At 40.1% G+C, this 13440-nt stretch overlaps 2 protein-coding genes across 3 annotated transcripts; both read left to right on the top strand.

Moving 5' to 3' along the window:
• The first annotated feature begins 1274 nt into the window (after positions 1-1274).
• cfap99 (cilia and flagella associated protein 99) lies at positions 1275-6139 on the top strand. Of its 2 annotated transcripts, none has more exons than XM_051395894.1 (15): positions 1275-1726; positions 1806-1950; positions 2051-2145; positions 2232-2338; positions 2428-2605; positions 2754-2834; positions 2995-3063; positions 3281-3367; positions 3480-3568; positions 3795-3999; positions 4201-4342; positions 4436-4587; positions 4670-4875; positions 5029-5221; positions 5358-6139. In XM_051395894.1, exons 1-15 carry the CDS (start codon positions 1613-1615, stop codon positions 5463-5465), a joined length of 1971 nt encoding a protein of 656 aa, XP_051251854.1. In that variant the 5' UTR covers positions 1275-1612; the 3' UTR covers positions 5466-6139. The 2 variants fall into 2 exon arrangements, with proteins under 2 accessions (XP_051251854.1, XP_051251852.1); XM_051395892.1 differs by having other exon boundaries at positions 1276-1726; positions 4670-4887.
• Positions 6140-6364: 225 nt separating this feature from the next.
• On the top strand, positions 6365-12705 carry si:dkey-21a6.5 (multiple epidermal growth factor-like domains protein 9). Its single transcript, XM_051395895.1, has 9 exons — positions 6365-6625; positions 8199-8372; positions 8573-8711; positions 8828-8916; positions 9209-9272; positions 10388-10476; positions 10597-10709; positions 10810-10966; positions 11925-12705. The coding sequence occupies exons 1-9, from the start codon at positions 6568-6570 to the stop codon at positions 12080-12082; spliced, it is 1041 nt and encodes a 346-aa protein (XP_051251855.1). The 5' UTR covers positions 6365-6567; the 3' UTR covers positions 12083-12705.
• The last annotated feature ends 735 nt before the right edge of the window (positions 12706-13440 follow it).

Here is a 13440-nt window from a genome sequence, read left to right as displayed (position 1 = left end):
CCGAAATTGGAGGTATGTGGTCTAATGTCCATCAGTTTATACGTGTGTGAATGGTGAATTTAATTTTTCCACCTCCAGACTATTACCGGACTATATATTATACTACTATACTTTACTATACTATTTTAACAATAATCTGTTTTCTGTTAAATTATCTAGTTCAAAATTCTTAAAAAGTACATCTAATGATTATCCCTCATTGAATCTAGATTCTGTAAATATGCAATTATTTTTTATTTCAAAAGTTTGACTACTGAACACAAGATGTCTCCTGAAAAGTAAATTCTCAGTGTTTGTGCACTGGAGGTTTCAAGTTTCCACATCACACTTGTTTCAGTGGCATATTGGACCCCGATTAGCTCCCTGACTAGTTATAATGTCACAGAATCATGCTTTTTTTTGTACATGTAAGTTGAGGTCAGCACAAAGAAAGTTTCTCCCCTTCAGTAGATTAATGTGAAATCATCCTCTTGTGTCATACTCTGTACATACACCGTTCTGCACAGTGAGGGTCAGGCATTCAGGCCTAGTAGTAAGTAGTAACTAACCAAAAGTGTACTTTACTTTACTTTAATTACTGTAAATTCAAGTTCATTCTTGACCAGGGAAACAGGAGTTGGTAAAACAATCTCAGCTTAAAGTCCTCTTATTTGTTCTGGAGTTTTCAGCCTTATCACACAGTCTTGATAGATGTTCATTACAGCTGAGACTGTAGATCAATCTTTGATTAACAGTTGACAATTCATAGTTAAGAGTTATCACCGTAAGAGTTAAAATATTTAGTCTGTTTACAGTGTAAATATTTAAAAACTAGATTTGTGATCACAGAGTAACAACCCAGTAACTTTGTTTACATGCCCACAAAAATCTACTTATGTGGAGATTATGGCAGGAAATCAGATGATGCATTGTGAGACTACTCTAAAATCTCTGTTTGCATGTGATAAAAAGCTGTAATCAGCTTTTCCCCACAAAACCCTCAAAACCCTGATGTGAAAGTTAGTCACTTTTCCCCTCAAACAATTATGCGTCATCACTAATAGGTCTGATGTCTAAATCTGGTCATAACTGTTGTAACATATAAACAATATAATATCGTTATTGTATTGTTTTATCAAGTGAATGTGTTTATTACAACATTTCCAACAGCACGTGAAGGCAGCGCACGGATCTCACAGACGTCACAATGTGCTACGTCATAATTATTGTTATGGCAGCCAACAAAGGATCAGGATGTCACACTGTTAATCTGCATCCGACGGATTAAAACCATTTGCACAAGTCGAACAAAACAGCCCAGTAACACAAAAAAATACCTCTCATTAATTCAAATAAATGTCGATAGTTCCTGTTTCTGTAAGGCACAACTCGTTTAACACAGAGCGTGGATACATGTCTGTTTACGCTAGTGTGTTGCTAAGCAACGACGGAACATGGCAACGGTTCGCGCTGAAAACAAGCCGCTCTGTCACTTTTCTTGGGACAATTTACTTTGAATCTTATGTATCTTTAAAAGGCAACCACTTTGGTCCGTCTTTGGCTTTTCTGCCAGCCAAAGTTCTTTTCCCGCACAGCTATCAATCTCCAGCAGCTTTTAGCAGGTCGATTTAAAATGGCATCGAGCTATGGATCACTTGTCAAGGAGGCCATTGTGCTGCTCGATGGGTTCAGCGCTGGCAGACAGTGTTTGGATGACTTCATGGAAGATGCCTCAAAGGATCTGCAGGTAGGTCAGGTAGACTCAGATCAGTGTCCTGCTGCTGCTTGTGCTCAGACCTGAATACCACATGTGTTATTTGTTGCAGAGCATGGATACTCTGCACAAGAAGTTCATACTTGATGTTGTTTCTGGATGCATTGAGCACAAAAAGCTGCTGGACGTAGTTGTCAGTGTCTTCTATGGTCAGAATGGGAAATGCCTATCCAGAGGTGATCGCAGCCAGTTTGTCAGTAAGTTACTGAACCATACAATCTTGCACTCTTGTTAATTATTACTCTGAATAAAACAAAATTACCATTAACATGTTTATGAAACTATGTTGTTCTTCAGTTATCTGTTACCTCGCCACATTTGTCCTTGATGACCTTGGACTTCAGCGTTTCAGCAACATTGTGAAATCCCTGGACATCAAAAAGATGCACACAGTAAGAAACTCTGTCTGATCACCAACAAACAAGATCTCTATAAATGTGCCCTCTGTGTGAGAGTGTATACTGTGTTTTGCCTGTAGTTCCTGACTTTCTTCTTCACAAACCTCACCACGTGGATCCAAGAGGAGTGGAATAATATCTATGATGCTGCCTATGTGGAGAAACATTGGATTGACCCTCTGCTGAGGTGAGAAAAGTACAGGCACATTTATTTTAGGTAATAAATGTTAGTCCAAAATGTAAGGAATGACAAGCAAATGTCCATTTGTCCTTTAGGTGGCGCCCTAAGATCGAAATTCTCATGGAGCAGCTTGCTGTCAAAATATCTCGTGGGAGTCAGGTCAAGAAAGCTCCAATTAAAACCACCAAGCCCCAGGAGTTCTCCCTCACCAAACCCAAACCTCCATGTCTGCCTATGCCTGAGCTCATTCCACAGCAGGAAAAATGCAAACCAGTCAGCCTCATTTACAGTTATATACAGTATTTCCTTCAAACATATCCACACAGTTAGTTTATGTGTGCACTGTACCTTAGAGGAAATATAGATAAGACATGTATTGAGCTGTATATAGTGTGTTAAAGCCGGATGGTTTGTCTTATAGGTACCAGATAGCACATACAAGGCTCCGAAAGAGATGCAGAAGATGGCGGAGATCAAACAAAAGAACCAGCAACAGACTGAGGTACAACATCTGCTTTTACAGTAATCATCACCGGGGATGAAAAGGCTATATTCATGTAATACAAAAAGAAAACAACAGTTTACATATTACACATATTATATAACCTACTTTATTCCATGCCTCTGTGATAACATAGAATATGTTGGTTTTTTTTGCAAAGGAGCTGCTCTATGAGGCAAATATGAAACAGTTCAGATGTGTAAATCCACAGAAGTCTCAACACACCAAGGTAGGGGCTATTTTTTACAAAGTTATGCTATTAATTCATCATGTCCAAACTTACTGAAAACCAGAAATAAATTCAATTTTAAAAACTGGTTGGCAAAATTAAACCTTATGGCGGACAAACTTTGGCCTACAGCTCAGCTCAGTCGTTTTTAGATAATAAATATTCACTCAGTCAGTAGTCAGTTCACATTCCTGATGAACCACCATTTGTATTGCAGAAAGTGATGTCTCAGATTAGGGAGGACTTGGATTCAAAACTCAAGTTCAACTCATTTCACTCCTCTGGACCTCCTTCCAGCAATAAGGTGAGGTCTAAATATTCCACCTGCGTCATTGGATCAGTCTCCGCTGATGAATGTCAACTGATGGTAGTTATAACATCCACTGGCATGTATTCTGTTTTCTTCTGACTGTTAGACTAACAGCTGGCCCATCAAGCTCAACAGTGCAGCCATCCTGAGGCAGGGGGCGCTATATGACCGTCAGGTCGAGGAGGAGCTGCAAAAGTACAGCACAGCATTTATCTGCCACTGCTTCACCTGTTTTAGGGGGATTATACATCTCAATACGATTAGTATCCTGCACTAGACAGTACTGGAGTAACATTAAAATTCTACTTCCTGATACTTTTCATAATACTTATATTGTTAGTATTACTCAGGTCTCTCTTGCAAACAAGATGTTGATTTCAAATTAGACTAAACAAGCCATTTCTTTGTATTTGTGACACAGAATGGAGCGCCTGGTGGAGGGGGCACGCGAGCCCTCGTCTTTCCTGCAGTGGCAGAAGGAGATGCGTGAGAGGGACCTTCAGGAGGAGCTGGCCAAGATTGAGCGCAGGCGGCTGGAGGGACGCATCAGTTATGAGGAGGCAGCTATGGCCCGCACACGTATAATGGAACGCAACCAGAAGACTGCTCAGCTAAAGAAAGAAGAGGTAGGTATAGATCCCTCGATAACTGATACAAAGAAAAGGAATTTACAGAACATTACACAGCACTTTAAAGTGTGTAACAAGAAGGGTGATTAGACAAAATGGTGTCTGTTCTCTACAAACAGCCTTTAAAGGGCCTTTTTAAAAGGATTTACAATTATGCATGAAACATGTCTTTTAGGGTTGCTTTGTTGTGTCTTGCAGAGAGCTCAGCTGATGCGACGATATGCTGAGAAAAGGTTGCAGGAGGAAAAAGAAATGAGAGACTTGGTGCAACAAGTGGCAGAAGGCCACAAGAACTCAAAGACAGCCAAAGAGAAGATACAGAAATTCAAGCAAAGTATAGGTAGGTCTCTCTTGTCTGACATCATGTGTGATACAATGATCATTCTTTCATGATTTCTCTTTCATTCTCATCAATTTCATGCCAATTTCACAGTGAAAGAAGTCTCAGAGCAAAGCCGAGAGCTTCTTCGTCAAGCGCTAGAGGAGGCACAAGCAGAGCTCATCAGGAAATTTGAAATCATCCATGAAATCCGCGCCATCGAATCGCTTCCTCACATTAGAGTCAGGAATTTCGACGACACAGAGGTGAGCGAAGGGAAAGCCATGTCACCTTTGACATACTTTCACATGCTTCTTGTGTCACGGCTAATCTCTTGTCCCATACCAGACTGCAGGCCACGAGCTGCTGGGAGAAATGTCCCTGCTTGAGCTGAAGGAGCGGCTGGCCCTCCTGAGGGAGGCGCAGCAAACAGAGCAGCAGGAGAAACGGGAGCACATCCTGGAGGAGAAGCAGAGCAAGAAGCAGCTGCTGTCGGAGCAGCTGGATGCCATCGAGCTCCACAGGAGAGTGCTGGCACAGGCCGCTGCCATCAGGTCAGGGAAAATGTGAGCTGAAGCAGATACTTGCACAAAGATTCAAACACAAACGCATCGATATCTCACACACACACACACACACACACACACACACACACACACACACACACACACACACACACAATTCTCAATATTTTTGGCATGTTGCAGGAAAGAAGAGAGGAAAACCAGGCTGGGTTTTCAGCAGGCAGTGACTCAGGATGAGACAGTTTTGGCTCTGCAAAAGAAGCTCGAAGAGAAACAACGAGAGCGCCAAAGACTGAAGCAAATCGAAAGCAAGAAGGCCAGAACCCCTGAACAGGCAGCAGCGCAAGCTGTTGGAAACACAGAGACATACAACAGAGTGAGTATGACATCTAAAACAAAGACTGACTTCTCTCAGTTGTAAGCTCTGTCTGTTTTTGTTAGTGTTGGGATTTTTCACACTAGTAGCAGTAAATAATGTTCCTCTCTGATCTCTTTGTCTCTTGTTCTGTCAGAAAAGCTTGAAGGAGAAAAGCTGGGAGGAACTGGAGCAGAGCTTAGAGCATCACATCCAGAAGGACACTCCTTATGTTGTTTTTCCGACAGAATCACTCGAGACATAAACATGTGCAACATGCTCCACGGGCCTGTGAATGTTTCATTTTAGATCGGAAACTTGTGGGATGATTATCTTTTTGTCTTTTGTTATTTTATAGTTTGACACATTGACTAATGTCTGAGTGTCACCATGATTTATTCTCATGACTAAGCTGATTATTATTTTCACAACTTATGGATTCACTGTAAGAGCGATTATTCAGATTTTCTACTACAACTTTTAGTGTTCATTGTTTCCCTGAGGTTTGTTCTGTAGAATAAATGTCAAAAATGCCCCAATGTAAAGTCCACCCACCTGTGTATGAAGCATGAAAAGGGAAGTAAATCTTCAACTTGTGACTTGTGGATAAAAAAATCCCTTCCCCAAAACACAGCTGCTGTTATTTCTGTGGCTTGTATGTTTTGGTAACAAGTTACTGTACAAAATGTCACTAATCATTAGTCAAGAATAAAGATGATTCACCAGTATCATCTGTAAAAAAAAAAAAACACCCATTGCAAAGCAGAACTACGGCAAGAATAGCAACAGAAATGTGACAGCAAAACCTGTACTTGTGTTTTTACAATGCAATACCCCCATTACTGTATTTATATATATATACATTCTGTGTGTATAAATGTTTGCTATATGAAAGATCATGGAAAAATTATAGTTAACTAAATAAAAGTTATATCTATCTATCTGTCTGTCTATCTATCTATCTATCTATCTATCTATCTATCTATCTATCTATCTATCTGTCTGTCTGTCTATCTGTCTATCTATCTATCTATCTATCTATCTATCTATCTATCTATCTATCTATCTGTCTGTCATATACTGTACCTTCATTTTTTATGAACCACAGACAGGCAGTGGCGCCCCCACTGGCTGAGCCGTGTAACAACAAGAGATCTGCCTGAATCGGGCACATTTTGCTCAGTTTTTCCCTCTAAAGCGAAATCACATGGTGCGTGTGTTGTCATATGATACTGATGAGAGCACTGATCCCACTGCCGAGCCAGCGAGCGTCACTGGCGTCATCTGTGAAAAACAAAGGCAACTTGAGCACTTGTCAGGGATGAGATGCTGTAGCCTGACATTGTTTGGTGGTAACAGTCGATAATATGCGGAGGATGAACTGCCGGGGAGTTCTGTCTGCGATATGCGCCGCTTATTTCATAGGTAAGTTCAGACTCTTTGTGCAATGTAATGCTGTAAAACACTAGAAAGGGCACTGTGGAGTCATAAAGAGTAATAATTGAGATATAATAAATACCATAATGTTAATTTACTTAAAATCACTAAATTGAATAGTTTGCTATAGCTCATCGAGCTTATTGTAGACTTCCACTGTGAAACAAAGTTAAAAAAAACCCCGACTATAAATGGATTAAATATTCATGCAGTGGCTGTTAAATCATCTGTGGGAGAAATGCTCGATAAGATTCCAGTTTATTAGTTGCTTTACTTACTGAGTTGTTGCAAGATTATCTCAGCAGCAGTTTAATGTCATGTGGCCATGTTAAAAAAAAATAAGCTTTTTTCGGGAATACCCTGTAGTTCTATCATTAAAATGTGACCTTTTGCACCCAGACTTTCTCCACATTCTGTAAAATAAATGCACTGAGTTGGTTGACGGTTCTCTACAGTGGTATTAATCCTCTTGCTGTAATCTTACTTTGGGGATTTTCTTGACATTTCAATCTGACCCTTTTTCAGGATTACAACTTTACTTTCTGCCACTTTAACAGAGGCTTGTGTCTAAAAGTTTGGGAGAGAAATGTTGCCAACACAAAGGAGACTGAACCAGAGCAATCACATGACCCCCTTGCTGAATAATTACATTGCATGAGGAGGATGGCCCCTATTCAAGAAAGCACTTAAGCACATGGCTAATGTGATTACTACCACAATATGGTCTCTGTTTTGTCCATATGCTTATACCTGTTGCTCCCACTTCCCTCAGTGGTTAGATCAGATCATGTTGAATGGTAAGATTTTGTTGAGTGATTGAGTTCTCCTCTTTTCTGTGAGGTACACAGGTCTGTGACAGACTTTGATCAATTATTGACCATATTGTATAAGCATGAAAAAGTGTCTCCAACTTACTACTAAAACTACAACAGAGGTGGATCTACTTTGGTTGTCTTTTATGTTTAGTGTTTGAAAATATGAGCAAAAACCACAAAAAATATTGATTGTAGTTATCATTTATTATATGGTTTCTGATGTTTGTGTTACATTAAATAAATAAAAGCTATTCAAAGCCATAACCATTAAACTAATATGTGGTTATGTGAGTGTTTTTGTAAAGCTGGAGACATTATTGTGGGTGAAAATGTGAAGGGAGACCCCCTGAGCAGAACATTAGGTGCCCAAAAAGGCTTAAACCAACCCTGCTAATCCTGCTCAATAGTTGGCTTCTTTTACTTCCGCTGTTTATATTAAACATTCAGGATTAGACAACAAACTCCAAGAAACACAGAAAGATTTTAACAGTTCAGCTGCTGGTCAAATTGACAGTTCTCCTCCTTTTATTAGTTACAAGCCATATGCCATATGAGTTATCTCTTAGCAGAGAGCGATGGGGGACGACACGCAACAAATGTCCCAGGACGGAGTCAAACAGGGACGTTGCTTGAACTCAAAAGCACAACACCGATCCTTATAAGAGATTGTTGAGTTTGCATTGCAGCCATGTATATGTCCTCTCGCAGAAGTCAGATTTGAATCACCCAGTGTTCCTCTCTTCCAGGCATGGTGCTGAGCCAGACCACACTAACTCCTGCTGTGATGAACACCACTTTCATTGAGAATGTGACCGGTCTGACTGTGACTCCCGTGATTCTCAGCAGCACGACCCCGGGCTGTGCTTCATTCAACACTTCTACTTGTGAGCCCTGTGCACCAGGATCGCAGTACGACAACAGTGAGTCAGTGACCATGTCATTTGACATGAAGCTGCCATTTTACTCTTTTTTTGTGTGATGGTGGATCACAGAAACATTTGAATGTTTTAGGATCTTTCCTGTGTATTAGATACTTGTCCTGTCTCTACTTAAGATAACCTCTGAGAGTTTCTGCTGCTATGATTAAAACTGTATTGAATGGTTCTCTAACCCTCCCCAGACACCCTGCTGTGTGCGTGCTGTTCTGACCCCGGGCTGTGTCTATTTCCTGGAGCCTGCCTACCATGCACCAGAGGTTTCTATCAGCCACTAGCTGGACAGCTGCAGTGTCGGCCCTGCGACCGCGGCTTCTACACAAAGTAAGGACACATACTGAGCCAACAATTTTCACTTCACTTTTTACTTCTATTAGTATTAACTACTCTACTGTCTACTTCACTGGTGTATTTCTTGTGTATTTTGCACCACTGTACAGTTTCACCGGAAGTCCATTATGTCACCCGTGCCCTGCTGGATCCTTCAACAACAACACTGGTGGAGAAAGTTGCACAGGTTGCTCACCAGGTGTGTTTATTTAGTTATGGAATAAAACTCATGGTACTGTTATAAATCAGAGCCTTCTGTGCTCAGACAACAGCAATATTCTTGTAGTCAGAAATTAGACTTACTGTATATATAAAAATGCCTTTACCAGATCAATTATGAGGGAATGTAAGCTTGCAAATGAACAGATTATCTGCCTAGATAGTTGTACGATTACTATTTTACATGCAATGATGTCAGTTTCATGTAATCTCAAATTTGAGAGAAAACACAAATCACATGTGTTGAGTTATTTTCTGTCTGCTGCTTTTAGGTTTCTTTTCATCGCAGCAGAGTTCCACTTCATGTACACCGTGTGCACTAGGAAGCTTTTGCAAGTAAGTTGAACTTGAATGTCATCGCGTTTCTAGTTCTGTTTCTGTTACTGTAGTTTCTAGTAACCAGGACCCAGGGATCAGTGTGGAACTTTCATCTAACAACCAGATCAAACATCACATGCCTTTCATCCCATGGTTTGGTTCACCAGGATGCCCCCCCCACACACACACACACTCACACTCTCACACACACACACACACACACACACACACACACACACACACACACACACACACACATGACTCAGATACACAGTCACTGCTTTGATTAATCAGCATGGTATGAAAATTATTTTTATGGGGCATGTATGATCATGTCCCAGTGGACATGAACTGGCCTTGCAAATATAAAACGGTGTTTAGTTTCAGCAGCAAGATGACCATTAGCAGTCCAAAGATGTTTTTGTTGCTTACCAGGTTTTGGGATACAGGCTGGTTGGGGAAGTTCTTCCAGCATATTCTTAGTCTGTTCTGGGCTCTATACCAAATTGACGTACCCAGAATTCCTCCACAGAAGCATCTTGATCAAAGCAAATAATGAGGTGTGATAGATAGAAAGGACAATCTGAGCCCCCACACAGCCTGATCATGATCACAGTTAAGGGTTGGAAGGAAGATACATTGATACACCAAGAACTTCACCTTGGCTCAGCTATTCACCAAGACAGTCTGGTATCCTCTTTGAAACCAGCCTAAAACTGAGTTTTTATTTCTCTGACAATAAAATCAGAGAAGTCTGCTAACAAGACAGGCAATAACGTCTATCTGGCCACAGCTTTTTTTCACAAGTATATTGTGTTTGGAACTTGGACATCATCTTTAATCTTGTGTCCAAACAACTTTTTATTGTACACACAATGAAACCATGTCTTCCCCAATTTGGCGGTAAAATATTGTCATTGTATTCCCAAGATAATGATGTCGATTTTCAAAGCTGTGTATTATTATTCAACACACCAAACCGTTGCTCACATGTCTGTGAAACCACACTGCAACAACAGCTTTAAACTAAAGCAGCTTTGGCATTCTTCAAAAATGCCTCTAAGTTTCTTGTGGCAGCCATGAAACTCATACTTCATTTACAGTCACAAACAAGTGTTCTTTCTCTCTGACAGCTCCTCCGGTTGTCCCCGGTGCCAGATGTGTCCTGGAGGAACAGAAGCTCTGCAAACCGCTGCTAAAGACTGCACACAGTGTCGGCCAGGTAATTCACATCATGCAAACTTAAAGCTGCACGGCCCTATTAAGTAATGCTTATGAGTACTGCAGCTTGTAATGTAAAAGTGTGTGACTATCCAACCGGGTAATTTCTGGTTTTGAACAGGCATGCATAAGGCCTCCCATCAGACTATGTGTCAAATCTGCGGCAGTGGCTTCTACCAGATCCGCTGGGGCCAGGAAAGCTGTGATGTATGCCCAGAGAACCACTACTGCCCTGTGAGTGCTACATCTTCCACACCATGTCAAACAAGAAACAAACAAGAAAACGAACCTGTGTGTGCATATGTTTGGTGACAGAGCGTTGTTGTTCCCTCAGAGTCCCGACGTGAACCCCATTCAGTGTCCCAGCGATGCATTTTGTCCACAGGGCAGCTTGGCTCCAGGCTACTGCATGGAAACTTTCTTCCGCAAAGCAGGAGACACTTGTGAACTGGCTCCTGTCACTATTGCTCTTTTAGTTATTGGAGGAGGAGGTAAGTAATGCTGGAAGACATCAAAGAAGCCTTTATGTTTTTAATGCAAATGAAGAAATATTCCAATACAATCTTGTTTTACTTACTGTAAATATTTTTAAAGAATGGCTCTATTAGCTTCCCAGTAAGTTTTCCTGATATGTCAGAGCTTCTTTTGTAATGTATGTTGCCTTATTAACACCATGTTAAAGGCATTGGACAGTTCTGCTTTTCAAACGGATTGCCCATAAAGTTTACAAGCTTCAAGCTGATCTGATTTCACGCCAAACAATTTTCTTTTAAGTATAAATAGTTGGTGTTTGATTTGGTAATGCTTCATAGCTCCCTTTAGATAATGTTAGGCACGGCTATTTTCTGTAGCTTAACAGGGCTTGTTGTTTTTTTCCACTCATTAAAGGAAATGAGTAAAAATGAGACAAACTACACATTCAGTGGAGCTTTCGAAAACTTTCCACTCTTGACTTAGCAACGGTTGTTTACAGAGGACTATAAAACAGGATTACTCATTTGTTTTCTTATAACTATACAAATGTAAATGAACCATGTTTATTTAAACTTAAGCCTTGTGAATAAAACATTTTCACTATATATAAGTCATTAAATAGAAAGGGTTTGCTGTCTAATTGTGAATTTTTTTTTTGTTACTGTGTGTACTTAAAGTGATTATATGCATTTCTTACTGGAAATGTCACAAATCAGCTAAGTATTGTTGGAAATGTAGTTTATTCTGATACGTTACACTTTACCTGACTGTTTATCCGATTACACTTTTGGTCTTTCGGTCTCATGGAAACAGAAACTTTCTTTTTCCACACTGGAAACTGATTCTGTTTTTGCCCTTACACTGGGACCACATCATGCACACAGGACATTATCACGTATCAATGCCCTCTTTGTGTGTGAAATGAGTAGATGGTCATTTCCTGTAACATCCTGTATTTATTCTTTCTCCCTTCAGTGGCCCTACTCTTTATCATTTTAATGGTACTGCGTCGACGGAGAGACACCGATGGAGAGCTGACTGTAGCCCGGGCTCCATTATTACGCAAAGAGCGACCTCAGGGTCGATACTATGGGATCCCCTGTGATGCAGAACCTGTGTATGCTGGCTGGTGAACCAAAGGACTTAAACTTAGCTTTTCCTAAGTGCACAAAACCAACTGAAGTCTTGTCTCCATATGGGACCCATCTAAAGACAAAAGAACTGATAGAAGAAGACTGACCGTAAAATCTTGGACTGGTGCCTTGAGAGTACTTTGACAATCCACCAGATTTTTCTATGTGATACGTTTGAAAATATATTTGAGAAACGGAATTCGACTCTTTTGTGAATTCTTGTAGTTTGTCACTGTTACAGTTGTTCCACTGAGAGATGAGCGCTCCTTTTCTAAACAAGGTTATTGGATTATGAGAGGTATGCTGGAACGGTCAGAATGAGATGCGTGCCTCGACTGGGCGGGAACCTCTCTCTCTTATGAAACGCACTTTTTTTTACAGAGGTAATTGATTTACTTTGCACTTGTGTGTTGGTAGACTGGTGGGTGCCTGCATTAACTCGTGTAGTTCCCAACTTACACAGAGGTGTAAACTGTGGTTGGTGCCTTGTGTTTTTTAATGCATTTGAGTGCATCGCGTCGTCTGTAGTTCCACTGATACATTTGCTTAATGTTTTTCATCTGCTTTTATAAGATTATATTTGTATGTTTTAAAGGAAAATAAAAAAAAAATTATTAACTTGAGCCTTCATTTTTGTATTCTTTTTTAATAATATTAGCACTATTATTAACATCAACCAACAGGTTATGTCAGATCTTTGATCTTTGACCTCTTAAAAAGTCTTACAGATTGAAAATTAGATAGTTATTTAGCCAAGAAAAACAACATTATTGCTTTCAAATGAAGGACTTAAATGTATAGTGATGACGGCCATCCTGACTGTGCAGTGTTTGTCCCAACAAAGCCCTCAGTAGAACAGGTCATTTTGGACTTTGATCGACAAGAATCCAGCACTTCTGAAGTAAATACTGTGAAATTGCTGGTCTGATAGCCCTGCAACATGTGGAAAGCATGAAACCGGGCTCAGCTTGTGTTGTGATGGCAGTATTACTGTGTCATTCCAGGAATAGACCTGCTATATTTTTAACCTGGTATACTATGTTCTACCTACGTTCAACACAGTTGATTTGGTATTCACATTTGTTCTGGACCAGGGAAAGGTGACTGAAAATGAAGAAACTGACATATTGACATAACAAAGTCTTTGGGTATAGCTGCACCCATGAGTAAAAGTATTAATTTGACTATTCTGTAGGGAAAATTACCACAGTTACATAAGAAAATGTTTTTAAAGTTTTTTCTTTATTTAATACAGATGAACCCATTATAAAAGTGGTTTTAAGGCAGTAAGAAGGTCAAGAGTGACCCAAACACATGCTTTTTTATTTTTGGTAATATTTTGGTTGCAGATCTAATTT

The sequence above is a fragment of the Dicentrarchus labrax genome, unplaced genomic scaffold, assembly GCF_905237075.1.
Source record: "Dicentrarchus labrax unplaced genomic scaffold, dlabrax2021, whole genome shotgun sequence".
In the NCBI taxonomy this organism is placed as follows: Eukaryota; Metazoa; Chordata; class Actinopteri; family Moronidae; genus Dicentrarchus; species Dicentrarchus labrax.
This window is presented reverse-complemented; position numbering and strand designations above follow the sequence as displayed.